General features: G+C 46.5%; 2 protein-coding genes across 2 annotated transcripts; one reads left to right on the top strand and one right to left on the bottom strand.

The window, feature by feature from the left end:
- Positions 1 to 2,900: 2,900 nt before the first annotated feature.
- Positions 2,901 to 4,979, top strand: T265_06760 (hypothetical protein; the record flags this gene model as incomplete). The annotated part of the gene is made up of 4 exons (XM_009172113.1): positions 2,901 to 2,974; positions 3,488 to 3,519; positions 3,623 to 3,768; positions 3,821 to 4,979. The coding sequence occupies 4 exons, from the start codon at positions 2,901 to 2,903 to the stop codon at positions 4,133 to 4,135; spliced, it is 567 nt and encodes a 188-aa protein (XP_009170377.1).
- A 2,381-nt stretch (positions 4,980 to 7,360) lies between these two features.
- On the bottom strand, positions 7,361 to 13,552 carry T265_06759 (hypothetical protein; the record flags this gene model as incomplete). Its single annotated transcript, XM_009172112.1, has 4 exons — positions 7,361 to 7,613; positions 10,825 to 11,062; positions 12,198 to 12,322; positions 13,322 to 13,552. The coding sequence occupies 4 exons, from the start codon at positions 13,550 to 13,552 to the stop codon at positions 7,416 to 7,418; spliced, it is 792 nt and encodes a 263-aa protein (XP_009170376.1).
- Positions 13,553 to 21,352: the final 7,800 nt, after the last annotated feature.

Below are 21,352 nucleotides of genomic sequence, written 5' to 3'. Positions count from 1 at the left end.
CACCAATTTACCAGCTCGCGCGTGCAATGCGCAGCTACCTACCCCCCCAAATCATCGGTGAACGAAACTGCGGCAGCTACAACCACTGTACGATGAGTACGCGGTTCTTACAGCTTGATGATATGATGATGACAATCTGAGCCAAGGAGAGCAATACCGTCCGCATACTCAATGTCTGTGAGGGAACGTCCTGGATGCATTTTCCGAGGTTTCCTTACAGCTGACAATGATGATGATGACAATCTGAGCCAAGGAGAGCAATACCGTCCGCATACTCAATGTCTGTGAGGGAACGTCCTGGATGCATTTCGATTTCCGAGGTTTCAGAGGTAGCCAGAGAAATTTCAAACAGCATATCAATAACAAAGTTGAAGAGGAAAGGGGAAAGAGGACAGCCTTGTCTTACACCACTGAACGTTGTGAACAAAAGCTTTTCATATACTCGTATGCGCCGACAGGAGTTTGCAAACAGTGCCCTCATAAGGGAGAGAAATTGGAAGGGACACTGATTGTCAGACACTGCCAAAGTTTCTGACGATCGGCAGGATCAAAAGCAGCTTTCAAGTCCAGAAAAACGACTGAAGGAGTGGCGCCGTTCGAGAATTTGTCTCAAGGCGAAGATATTGTCGATGCATCCTCGACCGGGGCGAAACCTAGCTTGCTTCTCACGAATCTGCCGCTCCCGATAATCCATCAATCTGCTCAAAATAATGCCAGAGAATACCCTAGATGTGACCGATACCAGGCCGATACCTTGATAGTTTTCGCATGGTGTTTTGCGCCCTATTTGAAAACTGGGATGGCGGTTCCAAATCTTATGCAATATGGTTGTCAGACTGTTCACCACGTCCTCGCCACCTTCTTTGAAGAGCGCGGGGTGTAGCCCATCCGGGCCAGGTGACTTGTCGCTGGATTTCAGTTGCTAATCGTGGGTTGGTGTCAATGTTCCGTTCGGGCACGCTTGATTCTTCCAGCGGTTGTGTGAATGAGACTGGGTGAACCGTTCTTGGAAGTGCTCAGCCCACCTCTCAAGACGGCGATTCAGGGAGTGGATTGCTGTTCCGTCTTTTTCGCATATTGTCTCATTGACACTTGCCTTGTTTTGATCCGTTGATCATATCAATTGAAACAGGGCGAGGTTGTTGCCTGCAGCTAAAGCATTCATCTCCTGGGCCTTCGAAACCCACCGGCGTTCTCTGTCGTTCTTCAAGCTTCTGATTATCTGATGTTTGAGGGACCTGTGTGCGTCATCATAGCGGCACAATAAGATCTATTGATCTCGAAGACATCCAATGTTCATTGAGTCGAGTCAGATGGGCTGGACAAACGGTTCTGAGAACTAACAGCATTGCTTCTTTAACTCGCCTCCATTCATCCTCCAATTAATTTTTGTCGCTCACATGACTCTGAGTTTCCAGTAGCTTTCTATCCAGATCTGCTCGGTCCTCTTCGATACGCTTTGTAGGTTATGCTGGCTAGGACATGTACTCAACATGCCAGAATATCGTCTGTCTCGTGGAGCTCTTTTCGTCCAACTGAGTGAGAATGGTCATGAGGTGAACAACGTATGACCTCGCAAAGAAGCATGGAGACACCACCCAGTAAACATAGGCGGGTCGGCAATTACTGTCTCCCTGGATGGGGAATCCGGCACTCACCATTGGTTAGTGACACTGGCATAAATGACCCAATCGCTCAATCAGTGGCACTCGTGATCAAAGCTATTGCGTTTGATGTGTGGCTTCCCAGTTTCAGAGCTAACTAAGAATGTAATCGTCTCTGATGCTTGACTGTATGTCCCATGCTCTTCCACTTTTAGGTGATCGAACCAAAGTACCCATGGTACATGGGTACTGATTGATTAGTTAATTAGATCGCTGTCCAAGCACAGGCTCTGTTGAATAAACTGACCACCATCATACCAATCTTCAGCATGCGCCTTGTACCTTCAAGGTGCAAACTCATCCCTCAGAACATTCAATGCTTGAACATGCCGCCTGCTACTTAAGGTGATGCGCAGTAGGTTGTGAACGTCTCGTTGGTTGTGTTAGCTATGACAGAACTGTCTGCTGAAGTCAGTGCACGAATATCAGTGGCCCGAATGAATTTTGCCAACTTGCATCACTTGTAGCGTCAAGAAGGTATATCCTGGGCCACCAGATGGGCTGGACAAACGGTTCTGAGAACTAACAGCATTGCTTCTTTAACTCGCCTCCATTCATCCTCCAATTAATTTTTGTCGCTCACATGACTCTGAGTTTCCAGTAGCTTTCTATCCAGATCTGCTCGGTCCTCTTCGATACGCTTTGTAGGTTATGCTGGCTAGGACATGTACTCAACATGCCAGAATATCGTCTGTCTCGTGGAGCTCTTTTCGTCCAACTGAGTGAGAATGGTCATGAGGTGAACAACGTATGACCTCGCAAAGAAGCATGGAGACACCACCCAGTAAACATAGGCGGGTCGGCAATTACTGTCTCCCTGGATGGGGAATCCGGCACTCACCATTGGTTAGTGACACTGGCATAAATGACCCAATCGCTCAATCAGTGGCACTCGTGATCAAAGCTATTGCGTTTGATGTGTGGCTTCCCAGTTTCAGAGCTAACTAAGAATGTAATCGTCTCTGATGCTTGACTGTATGTCCCATGCTCTTCCACTTTTAGGTGATCGAACCAAAGTACCCATGGTACATGGGTACTGATTGATTAGTTAATTAGATCGCTGTCCAAGCACAGGCTCTGTTGAATAAACTGACCACCATCATACCAATCTTCAGCATGCGCCTTGTACCTTCAAGGTGCAAACTCATCCCTCAGAACATTCAATGCTTGAACATGCCGCCTGCTACTTAAGGTGATGCGCAGTAGGTTGTGAACGTCTCGTTGGTTGTGTTAGCTATGACAGAACTGTCTGCTGAAGTCAGTGCACGAATATCAGTGGCCCGAATGAATTTTGCCAACTTGCATCACTTGTAGCGTCAAGAAGGTATATCACTGGGCCACGACCCTCCCTCCCTCACCCACTCTTTTCTTTTCACTTAAGGTATTTGAGTATAATAAAGTGAACTTGGTTGTACAACAGTGAAGTATGAGTGTCAACAATGGTGCTGCTGTCTCTGATGATGATGGCGGTGTTGGGAGTGCGGTAGTTCATATGGGTAGACAGGATTTAATCAGTGTATGGTCGTTGGTTTGTTGAACGAAAAAAATCAAACTGTTCAGCTGTAGCACCCTTTCGGTGCCCAGCTGTCATGCCAACGGGAGGAGGCACGAGGGCGTTATTAAGGAGCGGATGGATGATAGCGGTGCATCGGTGGTCTACTGCCACCGCTATCCAGACTTCTTATTCATATATTTGCAAAGTCCTCCTGATTTGAATGACGACCACCCATTGAAAGGCCACAACTAAGTGAGCTGATTCCTATGAATAATCCTCTCATACTTTATATTAGTAATCAATTGTGCTCTGTATGATTTTGTTTCAGGACCTTCCTTGGTATCGATGACGAGTCCTGTGGTAATGCTGTAGCCTGACAATCCTATTAGTTCTAGGGGCCGAGTTATGTGTTGAAATATACACTCTCCGGGCACACGAAGTCAGTATCATCAGTGAAATTCAGTGAGAACGGCCAGTGGCTTGCTAGTTCCTGTAAGTTTCACCTGTTTCAACCCTCGATGTAATCCCACTGCAGCAGCGGACAAGCTCATAAAGATATGGAATGCTTATGATGGAAATTTTGAGAAATCCATCAGTGGACACAAATTGGTAATACGTTCGCAACTAAAAAGATGTTTGTGAAAACCTACCATCTGTTTAGGGAATATCTGACGTTTCATGGTCATACGATTCACGGTTCCTGTGCAGTTCATCGGATGACAAAACTCTGAAGTTGTGGGATCTGGGCACAGGGAAGTGCCTGAAGACCCTCAAGGGGCATAGCAACTACGTGTTTTGTTGTAACTTTAATCCACAGTCCAATCTGATAGTTTCCGGTTCGGTACGTCTCTGTTGTGCTGCCTTCACACTTTACAATGTACAGTTTGACGAGAGCGTAAAACTGTGGGATGTGAAAACGGGCCGGTGTATACGCACTTTACCTGCCCACTCAGACCCAGTTACTGCTGTAAGGTGACGATTTTACGTTGCTAATGCTTTCTCAGGTACATTTCAACCGTGATGGCGCACTAATTGCTTCTAGTAGTTATGATGGACTTTGGTGAGTTGTGCGCAAGTTTTAATGTTTCACACTCGTTTAGCCGAATTTGGGATACTGGATCTGGACAGTGTCTAAAAACTCTTATCGGTCAGTTAATGTGATGACATTAACATCATTCCCTTATCTAGATGACGACAACCCTCCGGTATCATTTGTGAAGTTTTCTCCGAACGGAAAATATATTCTCGCCGCCACATTAGATAGGTAATCGCGATAAACTCATGGTAATGATATGCTACTTGTAGCTGCCTTAAGCTTTGGGATTACAGTAAGGGAAGGTGCCTTAAAGTTTACAGTGGTCACAAAAACGAAAAATACTGCATCTTCGCTAACTTCTCTGTCACCGGAGGGAAGGTAAGTTCTTCCTGTTTTATATGCTGATCCGTCCAAGTGGATTGTTGCAGGGTCTGAAGACAATATGGTATATCTGTGGGACTTGCAGACGAAAGAAGTGGTTCAAAAGCTCGAAGGTCATACTGGTACTTCAGTGGTCTTGCTTTACACCTGTTTTCACCTTCAGATGTTGTTCTCTGCACGGCTTGCCATCCGCAAATGAATATGATTGCGTCGGCCTCGTTGGAGGGAGACAAAACCATCAAATTGTGGACGAGTGACAGTTGACATTCTGTATATAATATATGTTCTATCCATACATTCTTGTACCATTTTGACTTTTTTCTCGATGACGTGGTGGCTGAGAAATCCGGCTCTGAAATGCGACCGGTATCTAGTTTTGCTAACAGTGGCATTGCCGTTGAACAGGGCACAAAATATGACGTTGATATAGCTGTTCAGATATACTTTGCTGTATCCTATCAGTGGTTAAAGCGCGAACTTACTGACCGGAAGGTCTGTGGTTCAGACCCAACATCTCGACTGCTCCTGCCTAGGCTTGGGCAACCTAACAGTATTTTAGCCTTCGTATTTCCTTCTAGCGGCATTGCAAATGTGCACCAAAGGGGAGTTATGGCTGATAAAATATTCTTGTTTTGCAATTTGCCCAGGTAGGGCTGTGCTTCTAAATCTTCAGAGCATACACTCCGGGTCTTCATCTCTCGTTGGTGGCAGCCTTAGCAGGCTAAGGACACCGGTTAATGGACCAGCAGATCATGGTATTAATTGCTGCTTCTGTGTCCACACCATGCCTAATCTACAGCATGTGGTGTCGACTTGTTGGAGTGATCTTTGTTAGACACAAGCGCAGTTGACTGACTCAAGTCTTCACTCAGACCGATTCGCTTTGCTGATATTTGGCGACCTATGTAATGGTGAATGATATGAGATTTGGTGGATGGATGTCGAAATACTTCAGCTGAGATCCAGTTGCAGCACAGTGTTTGTGCTGAGTAACGGATAGCCGGTGCTCCTCTAATTTACTGATATCATTCTATGGTGTCAGGTTCAGAAACATAATTTCTATCGAAGGATGGGATGTCCTTAACCTTAGATGCCGCGTTTTCTCGCAGAAGCCAGTCGGAACCTGCGAGCGATACGTTTCGTCCAGGTTAGTGCCTCCCAACCGGGTTCACTTATTGTTTTAGAGGTTCACTGACCAGTGGATGAAGCCCCAATAGCGAATCAAACAAATGACTTCAAATCAGGTAGTTTTCTGGGTCATTGGCTGATAATTCGCAAATTAACGCTTTCCGCGTGTGCCCGTGCAGAACGATGGAGTTCCAAGTACATCAGGTGCCGGGCCATGTAAGCAAACACATTCTTGCCTTTACCAACCAAAAGCATGGATCCTTAGGGAGAAGTACCGTTTTGCTTTGGCGCAACTTCGGTGCATGGTTACTATAATACTTTAACCATGCTTAGTCAGCAGAGGTGTTCCAAACCGGTGCTCGCATCTCGAGCAATGCCCTCAACAGAATGGTGAACACTCGGCCTAAACCTTGCCTCTACGATAAAATAACTTACGTAGTCAATCAGTTTGAGTACTGTGTTTGCCACATTGATGAGTTTTTTGGAATGAATACCACATTTCCGAGTACAGTTTGCAGAACTTTTCAAATGAGGAATAGCACCAACTATTTTAGTAGTACCCTCACTCATTAACTTCAACGACCCTTTTTGCCAGCTGGTGAGCCTGGTAACTTTGGTAAAGAGTTAATTCGCTTGAAAGTTGGCCACACATCTATCTAAACATCAGTGTGCAACTTTGTTTGGTATACATATTTTATCCGTGTAGGCAATCAGGTGATTAATGTCTGAGGGGTCCATATTGTTCCAAACTATATGGTTTGTTCGTGTTACTACACTGCATCACGACTATCTTACACTGGAGAATGTCAATTCTCAGTTATCGTCACTAAGTCACAACTGAAAAGCTACAAAGAGAGCCTTGAATGGAGAATATTTGTGCCCTTGTAAGAAGCCGATAGAATGCGGAGCTGCCATTGAATACGAACGAATCGCAACAGCATAAACTTTCGGAAATTAAGTGTGATCCTGGGCTTTTATGGCGCGCCATTTGAACAGTGGGGGAGTGCGGACGAGTAAACTAATAAATTCAAGCACGTCAGTTAACTAGAAACATATTTTAAACCAAGAAAGGCCCAGACTACTCAAAGTTCGCGCCAGTAGCATGCACATCACGCCCGTAGACCTGTATACTCGAGTGGTTATTTTACTCCATTTTAATCTTGTAACCACTCCAGTAGTTATTCCATATCTAATGTCACATTGCTAACCTACAGTGAATAGCGTCTGAGACATTGAATGGTCCCGATTAGTGATTAATTCGTTCAGCTGTGGTACCTGTTCGATATGTAGTTACCCGAAGGACCAGCAGGGTTGACGCAATACCAGGCCTAGGCGAGGGCGACCGGAAGGCTAGCAGTGGTTTCGGAACGTGAACTTTCCGATCAGTTTCTCCTACCATGAACACCGAATGAGCGCGACCTCACAAGCTATGTATGCGGTGAGTTGTTAAGGGCTGACGGTTGAACAGAATCAGAGTCGTCGAATCCAGTGTTGGGTATTGCCTGCATCAATGTGATAATCATAGATGTTCTAGAAATCTGAAATAAAGTCCCCTAATTCTAACTCACTGTGATTATAATACATCCAAACAGGTGTAATCAGAAGTCTGAATTAACAGACAAAATATTAGTTTATCAAAGAAATACAGTCTGAAGACGAATAGGGACGCAATCAACGGGAAGCAGTTCAAAAATACGTAAACTACGAACTTTCACAACCGGATCAGATCTGTGTTTTCTGCAGATTCAATTTGAATGCGTCCATTTGCAAGCAGTCGTTCTGGATCACCCTCCGCGACAATTTGGCCAGAGTCCATAACGAGCACCCGCGAACACAGGCGTTTCACAGAGGATAGGCGATGAGCAATCAACAGCAAAGTTGTTCCCTCAAATTCGCGATCAAGTACATCCTGTTAGTATGCATATAGAAAACCTTATTCTTTATCCGGTACTGAATCCCAAAAGACAAACGCCGTTAAACGAAGCTAATTTTGTGCCTGTTGCACCATTCAAACTACAAACCCACTGAAAAGATACTGTCGACGGACCGAACAAGGTCCGACTCTATTCGATGAGTGAGGTGTTACAAAGATAGCGAAAAACGCTGTCTTCTCTGTTTGGATATGACAGCACAGAATTACGACTGATAAACACAGCCATTCAATATGAAGATTGTAAAAGCTGGTAACTGAATTGCCAGAAATTGTCGTCGGAAGTAAGAAGCGGTTGGAATGATTCCTGACATGATTACGAAAGGTACGCTGTTTAGGATAACCAAAATTAGACAGAATGCAACCGAGGAGGGAATTTTCAGCCGTTTTTTGGGACAACAGTCTCATGTCCGTCTGCATCAGGAATGACGGCTACGGAGATTGTCATTGTGCGTTAGGAGTCTTATGAATCACCCAGAACTATTTCGGTTGGTGCCAGATTGGACGAATATATTTTGGTGACTGAGCTGTTAATGCCTCAAGAGCTAATAGGCGCAGAAATTCTTCCATGGAATGACAGGGTTAACAGTGCGGCGCCACAATGAGATGATGAAGTTGAAAATGGCATCGAGAAACATGAATAAGTTCCAGATGAGTTGACTGCTCTCCGGCCCACTTTAGAAAAAAACTTCATATTTTTATCTTGACAGTTTACGAAAACCGATATTCTTGTGCCAAAGTGTCATGAAAGGAATATAGTAAAAAGGAAAACCCAACTGTGTGACTACATACAAGCGATTTCTCAAGACAACCTTCCAAGTAGCAATTGCTTCCCATCACATCGTTCTAAACATTGAACTTGATGACCATCAAAAGTTTCTGAAAGTATTCTATTATGTTTAACTTTTCCGAAACCTTAATCGGTTCACTGCAACGAAGATGTACCCTTCATAGCAGTAACTATAAGGACGATGAAAATTTCGGACAACCCGCTAACGGCTTCGCCCTTCTTGAGGCTCGTTGGATAGGCCTAGTTTCAGTATTTTCATTAACCTTAGTTCTAAGTTGAACACTGAACGGAACGTAGGTGGCAACAACACTCATTTGCAAAGTAGCTTGGTTATGATGGAAGACTCAACTAAATCTCAGCTAAAATCTGATTATTCATCGGCTGGCAGTTGATCTACGAGCTTGGCAACTGGTACGCAAATTGTTCGTCACCATGCGAGGAAACATCATCAGTGAGTGTTTGAGCGGGTAATTTCCCCAATTCTGTTTGTATTTATAGTCTTATAAGGTGCAAAATATCTGTAACGGGTTTGGTTATCCAGGGATTAACTAGTACGCAAATATTTTTGGTCTGTTCGGAATCTGTGCTGCGTTGCGGTCTGGTCATCTTGCACCTGGTCGGTTCATTGAATACTTCCACTTCAGTAGTTCTTTATTCCGTTTGTTTTCGCCGTTGAGGTATTCTTTTCTGGATCCAGATCGGCTCCTAAATACCCTTCTGTGTGATACTACTTCCATGTCTTACTCTGCTAGGTCTCCCGGATTATCGATCAATATTCGGCTCGGGTGTGTTCGACTAATCGGTGGGTTTTTCTAATCCTCTTGATAGCTGTAATGGTCTTCTCTCTTGCTTCTTGTTCACCTTTGAGCTTCCGAAGTTAGGCACCACGCTTCCATGAATTCGCTATCGTTCTTTGTTCTTGCTTGGTTTAGTATATGGACCTTGTTCCAGCTGAATCCGTGTTCTTCCACATCTTTGTGTGTATGCCACTTGGCGCAAGTTTCTTGTTCATAGCTTTCTTCCTGTTTGTCCAAGGTGTTTGGCATGGAACGTGCATTGGATTTTGTGTACAATGGTGCTTCTGATCCCAGTTTTTACTTTGGATCCGATACTACTTTCCAAAGTGTGTTCATCGGATTGTATCCAAGCGATCTGACGCTCTATTAAATTTTTTAAGATTTATTTCAGTAATGTCTCTAATGTCTGTTGAGTTGAATGATCTCCAACCGATGATCCCCGGATAGTCATTTCTCTGGGAGATTTGTTTACGGATTTTATTCTTTAGCTTAGGATTCCGTGGCGTTGCGATGTGTCTCAAAGCAGCTGTGCCTGTGGCAGCTCAGATGACTACGATGGTGGCTTACGTTCTGATCTTTGTGATTCAATTTCATGCAGACCTCAGTTTGTAGTTGTTGATGTGTCAGTCTGGTGATAAGTACGTCAAAGAACCCCAGTTCCCCGTTATTCTCTACCTCCACTGTAAATCTAATGTCGCCGAATAAAGGTGTTCCATAATTCATTTGTTCGCCGTAATACACTGCTTTTCCATTCACTGCTAGTCGATAGCTCCACCGCAGTTTACTTTGCGGAATTGGAGTCCACAGATATGAACAATGAGTTCACACAGATTAATACCATTGTTTCGTCCTCCTCTATTTTCACTTCTTCCAGTTTGTTCAAATGTTGTTTTGCATTGCTGTCAGAGTACTGAGATCCACTGCTAAGATAAGTCAACCTTTCCAGTTCATTTAGAAGAAGTCCCGGGGAATGATTCAATCTCAGCAGTTGCCTACCAGCAACCATTACCGGTGTATTATTGTCAATGATGAGGGACGCAATAGATCGTATTGGTATGGTTTCTTTGTGCATCTCCGGGTGTCCGAAGGAGCGTTAAACATGGTGCAGCTACTGAATCCTATTTATGAGCGCTACAAACACGAGCAGAAGTGGAGGAACTCTCCACCCAACCGTGCACTGACGATGCCTCCTCGCATGGGGGACGAAAAGTTTACGAACCAAGATCGGTGAACAGATTAAATGCCACCTGAACAACAGTCAGTAAACTACCTAGACTACCTATGTTTAGACATATTGCCTCAGCTGAATCTCGTGTTTGTAACATTCTTCAACTGAAGATAAAGCGCATAGTCCGCCTCATGATTCGGTAGGAACGACGTTCAGGATATCAAAATAGTGCTATTTGAAAAAAATGCTTCGATATATCTTGAATATCATACCAGATGAAATATGTGGTAGCCTACGGGCGGTACACCGGAGGTTACTTTTAACTTCACTTTAGTCTCCCGCGAGTGTTTGTCGCCACAGAGTTTTCTCTCTACTTTTCTTCAGGCTACCAGCTGCATCGCAACGGGCATTGGCAAACAAATTCTTAAAACATACATGAATAGCTTCCTCCGATTTGTAGTCTACAGCAGCTGTGGCTTCATCCAAGCATATAATTTGGGGTCGTGGTTGACGAAGCAAAGCACGAGCCAGACAGATCAGCTGCCGTTGACCAGCAGATATATCTCGCCCCGCTTCTCCGACATCTCTCTCCAGCCAAGTATTCGCCTCTTCAACGGTTGTAGCCAGCTGGCAATTAAAAAGGACTTGGTGTAGCACTGCATTTGGAATAATCCTGGAACGATAGGACAAGACAAAAGAAACTCCTCACAGTGAAGTTGTAAGAGGGGCATGTATCAAGTTTTCAACTCTGTAACATGTCATTTGTGAAGCTTACCAAAATTGCCACAAAAGACATTTACCGGAAAGTACAGATAGTCGTTGATTCGTGTTCTAAGTTCGGTATTCTAGCTACAAATGGTCCAACATCAATCAAAGTGACTTCATCAGGGCTAAGTCGCTAAAAAACCGAGGGTAGTGATTGGCACAGCTATCAGTTACTGCGAGTGTGTGACAATATCAGTGAAGTACTTTTGAGATTCGTACCGATTCCATTGTCATTGGACCGGTGGCGATCAGTGTTTTTGTTGTAGACCAGCAAGGGACAATTATTCAAATTACGTAAACTGGCCCCTATAAGCACAACACTTCAAAGATTTTCCAAGTGTATATTCTTTTGAGGTTAGTGGACAGTGTGGGTTCGGATGGGTATTCCCGGATTACATTATGGTCTGTTTTCATTACATTCTGCTGATTCGTCGCACATTTTTTCACGACACGACTCAGTTGCGTTCCTATGTAAAAGCTATTGTCTCCAATGGATGACTAAGCCTCCTATAGCCAGCAGTAAAACGTAGATGTAGTCATAAGCACTGGTGTTAGATTGGAGTGCTCCGTCAATTGATTTGTAACCGGTAAACAAAAATGTGGCCACTGGAGCCATTTAAACCACTATCTGAGGTTCAAAGCAGAGGGTGATTATGAGTTGTCTAACGGAGAATGACAAATGTACGGCGTTTATTCGTCCTGACGTTTGGACAATCTTCTCTATGTGCTGACGCGGTTTCTCAGGTCAATCCACAGCAAACAAAGCACTGGACTCAGGTTTCACTTTTATCAGAATTAGGCCACAGTGGGATTTGAACTCTGTAGATCTGGCATGCTATGCAGGCGCACCATTCCTCCTCCGCTAGTTCAAACTGAGTCATTAAACAATATCACGACTTCTAACATACCGGGAATGTACTATAGCCCAGAAAAGGCTGCACATGAGGAGTTTCGTAAATCAGAATACAACGGAAAACCCTCTTCGAGATAAGATAAGAGTACACTCAGGCTGTACACAAGGCAAGGGTGTAACAATCACCTACCCTTCGGGATCCAGATTATCCCGAAGTGTCCCAGAAAAAAGAAACGGCTCTTGACAAATAGACAGAATTCGAGAGCGGAGTACGGATAGTGGTACCGTACGGATATCCACACCGTCCACATATACCTGAAATCAAAAAGGGACGAAAACATTATAGGTAACATTAAAGGGTTGAAAATACACCATAACGAACGTTGTTTAATAAAATGCCAAATGAATCACAGACGGGGTGGAGGATCGGATTGTCTAGGGTCAAGTCGTGATTCTGGGTCACGAAGATTAATCGATTAGCCTTGTGTGATCAATGACAACGGGATCGAACCGGTTAGGCCATGGTAAGCAAGGAACTTGGATCAGATGCTTCCGAACTCACAATTCTGATAGCGATTGCCTCTGCAGTAGATCCAAGGTTTGGATGCTGGTTACTACGTAAGTTGTGACTGTCAGAATTTACAGGCTTGATTTTTGCGTTCCAAGGCGTCCCACTCAAGTTCACTGCTTAACATGGCCTAACCAGTTCGATCCCGTTGTCATTGATCAGGGGGTATCACAAGGCCAACCGATCAACTTTGGTGACCCAGATTCACTACTAGACCCCAGGCACCCCGATCACATGTCTGATACTTGTGTAACGGTGATACTACTGATCGGGAGGCACGGGAGTAGTATGTGTTGTTCGTAGAATTCCGCTTTGCGTCGACTGAAAAAGGGAATTCTGTTGCGGAATTCGTGGGGACACTTTGTAACATTTGCTTGGTTTTGACCGACGAATGAGTGGAGGCGACGAATCTCTACGAAGACTCGTTCGGGAGAAGATCTGTGTCCAGTTTTTGTAACTAAGATGCAGATTAGAGTTTTGCTTCCCTGTCTGTAACCGGTCAGTTGGCATTTCCGAATAAATAACTCCGCAGCGAGGCCTCCTTCCTTTCATTTGGTGCCGTGACCAGGATAAGGATGAAGATCCCATGGCCGCAACCCTTTGAGGATGGGATGATACACCTGAAGAGCGGCCGAGCAGACCCGCTGCCGAAGCCGACCTGACGGGGGTAAACGAAAATCGACGGCATGCGAACGAGCTTTAAGCGGGGGAGGTGTGTAACGGTGATACTACTGATCGGGAGGCACGCGAGTAGTATGTATTGTTCGTAGAATTTCGCTTTGCGTCGACTGAAAAATGGAATTCTGTTGCGGAATTCGTGGGGACACTTTGTAACATTTGCTTGGTTTTGACCGACGAATGAGTGGAGGCGACGAATCTCTACGAAGACTCGTTCGGGAGAAGATCTGTGTCCAGTTTTTGTAACTAAGATGCAGATTAGAGTTTTGCTTCCCTGTCTGTAACCGGTCAGTTGGCATTTCCGAATAAATAACTCCGCAGCGAGGCCTCCTTCCTTTCATTTGGTGCCGTGACCAGGATAAGGATGAAGATCCCATGGCCGCAACCCTTTGAGGATGGGGATGTTCGGAGCTTCCTGGAGGACTTTGAGGAAGTTGCGGAGGCTGCCGGGCTGGAGACCGACCGGGGTAAGTTGGCAGCGCTGAAGACCCTCCTCAAGGGCCGGGCGAAGGCGGCCCTGCATGTGGCCAGAAGAGGCCCTCAGAAGATGGACTGGAAGTCCTTGAGCGGAGTTCGACACGCCGGCCGACCGCCAGGAGGCTATGAGGCGGTTCAAGACGGCCAGGATGGCACCCGGATCTGACCCGACCGTGTTCTTCGCCGGCCTGCAGCAGTTGTTGGATCGCGCTTTGCCGACGCTGGACGGAGTGTCGCGACACCAGTTGCTGTCGGATCAGTTCGTCGAAGGTGTGCAGCCCGCGCTTGGTGCCCAGTTGCGGTTGGCACGAGCAACTGGCCAGTTGAGTGTGGAGGAGCTGGTGCGTCTGGCCCGGGAGCTGCCCGAGGAACCACTGGCCACGTTGCAGTCGCAGGAGAACAGGGATGCTGCATCAGTGGAGGAACTGCAGACCAGGGTGGACCAACTCACCGAACAGCTGGCGGCCGTGAAGACGGAATCGCGGAGGCACACTCGAACCAGCCGGTGCTACATGTGTGGCAGGCCTGGCCACTGGAAGAATCAGTGTCCCCGTAACCGATCGCTTGTACACAATAAAACTTTAGAGTACTCCTCTTTTCCTGGGTGGGTCGCGATTAGCGCACTGACACAAGCTACCGTACAAGCCATTGTCGAGGTAGACGGGAAAAAGGAGTTATGTTTGATTGATACCGGAGCAGGCGTATCGCTGAGGCAAAGAGGGAACCAAGCTGAACACAGACCGTGCGCGCTAGCCGTGAGAGCTGTTGGCGGATATCGATTGAAGATTGACGGACTGTCAACGCACTCGATACGCCTAGGCGACAAGTCCGTGCAGCACGCGTTCCTGATCAGCCCAGACGTAGAGCAGACAATATTGGGAGCTGATTTTCTCAAGGGCACAGATGCCGTGATTGACCTAAAGCAGGGAAGGCTGGTGACAAAGTATGGCGCAATCAAGCTTGAAGGTTATCCAGGCACTGTCGTGAGGGAGCTGTGTGTCCGAAAACTTCCGTCTTGTAATGTATCGTCAATACGGGCCGTGGTTGAGGAATATTCCGAACTGTTTACGGGCGATGAGGATCCGTTTGGCTTCTGCCCGTGGATTGAACACGAAATTCCTCTGTCATCAGAACGCTTTCGACCTTATGGCCCCCGTCCGTTGCCGCTCCATCTACGGGAGGAGGTCCATAGACAGATTCAGGAGATGTTGAAGAATGGTATAATCGAAGAAGCCAACAGTGCGTACAATTCCCCAGTTGTGCTTGTAAGGAAGACGAACGGAAAATACAGGTTTTGCGTGGATTTCCGGCGCTTGAATGAACTGACCGTAAATCGGGTTGTGGCTGTGCCTTCGGTTGCAGAGATTTTCGATTCCCTCCAGCACTCCCGATACTTTACTGTGTTCGACTTGCGTTCCGGATATTGGCAACTACCTATCAAGGAGGAGGACCGGGAGAAAACGGCGTTTACGGTTGGGGACATCCAATATCAATTTAGACGAATGCCGTTTGGTTTGTCCGGGGCACCATTCACATTCCGGCGCTTGATGCTTCGTGTAACCAAGGGACTCCAGAATGTTGCCGTGTACGGAGACGATATCGTTGTGTACAGCAATTCGGAACCAGAGCACGTAGTTCACTTGAAGGCTGTGTTGGAGCGGATCCGGGAAGCTGGCCTGCGGATAAATGAAGCCAAGACACAGCTCGCTCGGAGTTCGGTGACACTGCTGGGGCATAAAGTGGGTGAGGGAGAAGTTAGCCCACTGCCCGAAAAATTAGCAAAGATCAAGGATTGTGCTGTTCCCAATTCAAAGCGGTCTCTACGGCAGTTTCTTGGACGAGCAGCATACTACAGCCGGTTCGTTAAGGATTTCAACAAGATCGCTGCGCCACTGTACGATTTGCTCGGTCAAAATCGGAAATTCGAATGGACCGGAGAAGCACATGAAGCTTTTGAGCGTGTCAAAGCGCGGATGTCGGATCAGCAACTGACCCTCAAACTTCCCAGGGTCGGAGAGATGTTCATTGTTGCAACGGACGCCAGTGATCGCGGTATCGGCGCAGTCCTAAAGCAGAGGAATGGAGTTATCGAATATGCCAGTCGCGTCCTGACTAACGCTGAACAGAAGTACTCCACCATTGAGAAGGAATGTTTAGCGATCGTCTGGGCCCTGGATAAGTGGAGACCATATCTGCTTGGGCAAAGGTTTCATGTCGAAACCGATCACAAACCCCTGGAGTGGATCAGGACCACCAGAGATCCTCGCGGGAAGCTCGCACGCTGGGCACTCCGGTTGCAAGAGTACGACTTCACAATCCAGCACGTGCCCGGGAAGGAGAACCACTTGGCTGATTGGCTGTCAAGGCCAGAGGCTGAAGATGAGGTCCCCAAGATCATGATTGGAGCCAATGGCCTCGTCGTCGAACTGGATCCCGGAAAGTTGGTGCAACTCCAACGGCAGGATCCGGTGTTACAAAAGGTTGCAGCCGCCTTGTTGGATGGAAGGAACATTGAGAACGGAGAGGGAGACAAGGAATTAGAAGCGTTCCAGAGTCACTTTGATCGGCTGAGGCTGAATGAAGCTGGCATAATTTCCTGGAACGCCACTGATTCAGATGTTGTGCTGCCCGTGATACCTCGCGTCTTGAGACGGAATCTCATCGTTGAATGCCATGAGATGGCACATACAGGGTGCACCAAGACATACGACCTACTTCGGCAGAGGGCCTACTGGCCCGGGATGAGAAGTGAGGTGATGGATTATGTGGTGTCCTGTAAGCGTTGTCAACTAATGAAAGCGGATACGACAGGGGCAACCCATCCCATGGAACCCATTCCTGTCTCAGAAATCGGCGAGTTGTGGTCAGTTGACGTCATGGGCCCCTTTCCGGTGACAACCAGTGGGAACCAATACATCGTGATGATGACAGAACACCTGTCGCGATGGATTGAGGCGGCAGCCGTGCCGAATCAGCGGGCGACGACGATCAGCGGAGTGGTAATGCATCACATTGTGGCCAACCATGGGGTGCCAAAAATGATCCTAACCGATCAGGGGCCTTGCTTCGAGAGCGAAGAGTTTCGTAATTGCTTGCAGAAGCTGGGTATCAGACGGCTAAGGACGGCACCATACCACCCGCAAACAAATGGCCTGACCGAACGTAACAACCGAACGATCAAGGAGTGGCTTGCGGCCAAAGGAGGTGACTGGGAAATGAACTTGCCAATGGTGTTGTTAGCTCATCGTGCTTCCACGCAGTCAACCACAGGCAAGTCCCCGTTTATGTTAATGTACGGTCGACATCCGCGCCTTCCGGTTGATCAGGAAATTGGGTTGTGGCCGGCAACACGCTTGTCTCCGGAGGAGCTAGAGGAAGAAAGAAAGAAAGCTCGAGAAAATTTGACCGCCGTTCAGGAAAGGGCTAGGCAGAAAACGGCAAGTAGAAAGGTCCGAACGTTCCCCATAGGCACGAAGGTCAAGTGGAAGGATCACCAGAATCCTGGAAGGAGTGGACTGGGGTCGCGGAAGCTAGGCAGCCGATGGCAAGGGCCGTTTGTAGTCACCGACCGCCGGGGGAACGTCTATACCATTCAAGATGGTCGGGGATCGAAAGTAGTGAATGGGACGCAGCTTCGCAAGTGGCATGATACACCTGAAGAGCGGCCGAATAGACCCGCTGCCGAAGCCGACCTGACGGAGGGAAATGAAAATCGACGGCATGCGAACGAGCTTTAAGGGGTGGAGGTGTGTAACGGTGATACTACTGATCGGGAGGCACGCGAGTAGTATGTATTGTTCGTAGAATTTCGCTTTGCGTCGACTGAAAAATGGAATTCTGTTGCGGAATTCGTGGGGACACTTTGTAACATTTGCTTGGTTTTGACCGACGAATGAGTGGAGGCGACGAATCTCTACGAAGACTCGTTCGGGAGAAGATCTGTGTCCAGTTTTTGTAACTAAGATGCAGATTAGAGTTTTGCTTCCCTGTTCAATGGTCTGTAACCTGTTAGTTGGCATTTCTGAATAAATAACTCCGCAGCGAAGGCCTTCTTCCTTTCACTTGTAACATCTAATTTGACACCTTTTTCTATCGTGAACATCACTATAGTGAGTGGGCTAGATTCACCTATTTATATGCAAGAGACTAATGACGGGAAGCCGAAAAATATTGCTTCCGTTGATGTATTTCAGTTAGTCATGTGCAACAACACATCTGGCAACTGTTCACAAAAGTGAGAATAGCTGCTTTTACAAAGTTCGAACTTCAAGGTCGAAGTGAGTAGGTCTCGTGTCCAGCTAGAGCGCATGCATTCGCATTTACACAAAATGGGTTCCGCGGAAAGGATTACTTGATGAAACTACATCAAAGACCTCAAGTCTTGGAAAAAAGCAAGAAAGTGTTAGTAAGTCCTCCCAAGGAAAACGGTCAAATAGGATGCGGGGGCGAGACAGCTCAGTGGTTAGAGGGCGAATTTACGAACGGAAGGAAAGTGTTAGTAAGTCCTCCCAAGGAAAACGGTCAAATAGGATGCGGGGGCGAGACAGCTCAGTGGTTAGAGTGCGAATTTACCGAACGGAAGGTCCATGCCTCTCGACTTTTCCTGTCTAGGCTTGAGCAACCTGGAAGTATCTTATCCCTTGTGCTTCTGGTGTCATGGCAGCTAGGTATCTAGGGGGTGCTACAGCTGAACGATTTAGATACATCCTATCCATATGCTTCAGTATTCATAAAAACATAAAGGGCTGCAGGTACGTGAGTGAGCTGACATAAATACTGACATTCCCACTGGCTCCAATGAATCCACGCTGTGTAGCAATGTGACTGTTCGTATGGGGACCAGGAAGGTGCTCAACCAATCGCATAAGTACTCGCAGAAGACTGCTTTTGCCCGAGCCCGTGCGGCCCACAATACCAAGTCGTTCACCCGATTGGACTACGAAACTGACATCCTTCAGAGCTTGGATCTTAGATTGTTCGGATCGTTGCATGAGTTTCCGATACACCAAAGAGACTCCAACAAACTCCACACGACCCTCAGATGGCCACTGGGTAAGAGAAAATCGAGTGGGTGGATTCACAGCAGGGAGTGTTGAACATCTTACTCCACGTCTGCGGTGTGCGGGCACGGGAGCCTGAACACGTAAAAAAGAGGTAGAATAAGGAAAGAGTTAGTGTGAATCCTCGAAGATGTATGACAGGTTTCCCGAAGCAAAGAAAATATTTTTGAGTTGTGAATTCTAAGTACAGAAAGCGAGCAATGTGACAGCTCGTCGAGCTAACCGGCTAACGAGTGATGTTTGTAGCTCAATGACGTACAGTTCGAATTCTGTGTGATTTAACACTTCATCAACAAAGCTACTATAGGGCTACCAGTGAATTAACAAGAGAAATGTGGAGGACATACCGTGACTGTGATCGGGATTGTAGGCGACTCTATCGGTGTATCGTCTGTCATTTCTTGGCATCGTTCCACTGCGATCAGATTTTTTTCGGTCTCTGTGGCGATAAACACGGTACCAGTCATTAGACCAGCAATATTCAGGGCATAGGCTGCAGATAGACCGGCCGCAGCCACCTATGAGACAAAACGATCAGGTGAAATAATGATAAGCTTGGAACAACGGCGAAAGTGATGAATCCGTTAAACGGTGTGCCAGCTTTACTATCATCGTTGAACTCGACCTAGCGTTTTTTATGCTGTAACCAAAATCCTGTTTGCAGTGACGATTTCTAGAATAGAATCCCTTTAGTATTTACCTTGATTCCTCACGCTCATTTGCGGACCAATTTGGTTTTGACGTGAGACACCTGGAAACCAGCTGAATCTCTCGTTTATATTCTTAGGCAACTGATTGTGCTGCGCTATACCGCCTGATTTTTCAGTTGGTACGACGACACATTGTATTTACGTAGTACACTACTCATTATGTTGTTGAAAACTCTTCGACAGCGTAACTACATAAACGGGAGATTTAGCTGGATTCCAGATGGGTCTCCTGTCAAAACCAAATTCGTAAGCAAATGAGTGTAGTTCGCTAATTTCGTGCACTTTGGGTTCAAGTAGGACATAAGGTTGACGGAAACTCAGGGACTGCGCCTACCTGATGAGCCCTAAGGGAGAAACTGGTCGTCGGCTATCGAAGTTTCCAGCAACCTTATGAGCAGTAAGTTACGTCCATGTATATTACTCTGTTTGTTATCGCACAAGGTATGGTTAACTTCGTGATGTCGTGAGAACAATGCACCAAGGAGAAGTGTACCTGAGTGAACCCAATGGTCCGGCCCGTCAAGGCGAGGACGACGACGCCAGCTACGACGCCCGTAGCAACTAGTTGCAGACGAATATTCAACCATGACCCGGCAGCCAAACTGGCCAACTCGGCTTGCAGCTGGCGACCCAAAAGATCTGCAGTTAATCGCCGGAAGCGAGCCTCCTGTCCATGTCCACGAATGACTGAAAGACCTGCAAGTGTGTCCGAGAAGTGAGCGTACACGGGCGAACGAGTCACACTAAAAATGAAAGGGAATACAAAAATTAAGCGAAAAAGTTGGCCGTACTTGAACACACAGCCACATCGGGATGGTGACGGGGTTACTTGGAGTAGAATACACACGTGCATATGTAATACAATCACGAAAAGCGAAACCCCCCAATCTGCGATGTATCACAGTCCCTCCAAAAACCGATCACTAGTGAGGGATAGTCTAACTGATCCGAGTTGAAGACATCGATTAGAAAACTCGACTCTGAGTAATTATACAATGAAACACTGAATCCACTGTCCCGTCTTATGAGACCACACATGCATAAAAACCACATGAATCCGCTCACCTATGCAAGCTGCCAATCTACAGAGCTGAAAGGACACCGCAAAGAAACTGTTTTTGCTTTGAGAAACTTCATCATATGAAATCCACTATACGGGGACAGTAATAATTACATCTGGAACTTCTCAAACACAATGTGATAAGCGATGCGTTCGTATCACGCCTTCAAATTAGGATCGTTTTTTTATAGCAAACATGCATATATACACTCATGATTTGATTGCCATTACAATCAGTTGGCAATCAGATAAGACCAGCGTATGGGTGTATGTTAAACCCTGTGTGCGTATACGCGTGATTGTATCCTTTGGCTAGGAGGTGCCTCTGTTTTTGTGCTTGGTGTGACCTCCAGCCACTGTGCCCATCATTGTGCGCAATAAGTCCAAACCGGATTGGCGGGATGTTGGCTCTATCACAATGGTTGAGGCAATTCGATTGTGTTGATCTCTAGTGCTTAGGAGCATGCTGGTTGAACGTGTGACTGGAATCCTGACTGGAGTATACGCGCACGACTGAAGTTGATTTGATGACCTGGCTCAAATGCGCGGAGCATAATGGCTGGACCAAGTTCAAGTTTTTGTTGAACTCAATCGGAATTCGTGGAGGAAGGTAAGATAGTGAACCCAAATAACACTTAGCTTATCCCGTAGTCAACCGATTGGAAAAATCGTAAAAAGGTTGCCCACGGCAACCAAAATGTCGGATTATAACGTCTCATTCCGTCACGCTGTTTTGACTCTAAACTTTCCATATCAGATCATATAGCTACTTCATTCTTATTGGGAGTCACC

Source organism: Opisthorchis viverrini (genome assembly GCF_000715545.1).
Source record: "Opisthorchis viverrini unplaced genomic scaffold opera_v5_145, whole genome shotgun sequence".
NCBI lineage: Eukaryota > Metazoa > Platyhelminthes > Trematoda > Opisthorchiida > Opisthorchiidae > Opisthorchis > Opisthorchis viverrini.
The sequence above is the reverse complement of the archived record's forward strand: the minus strand, read 5'-3'. Positions and strand labels throughout refer to the sequence as shown.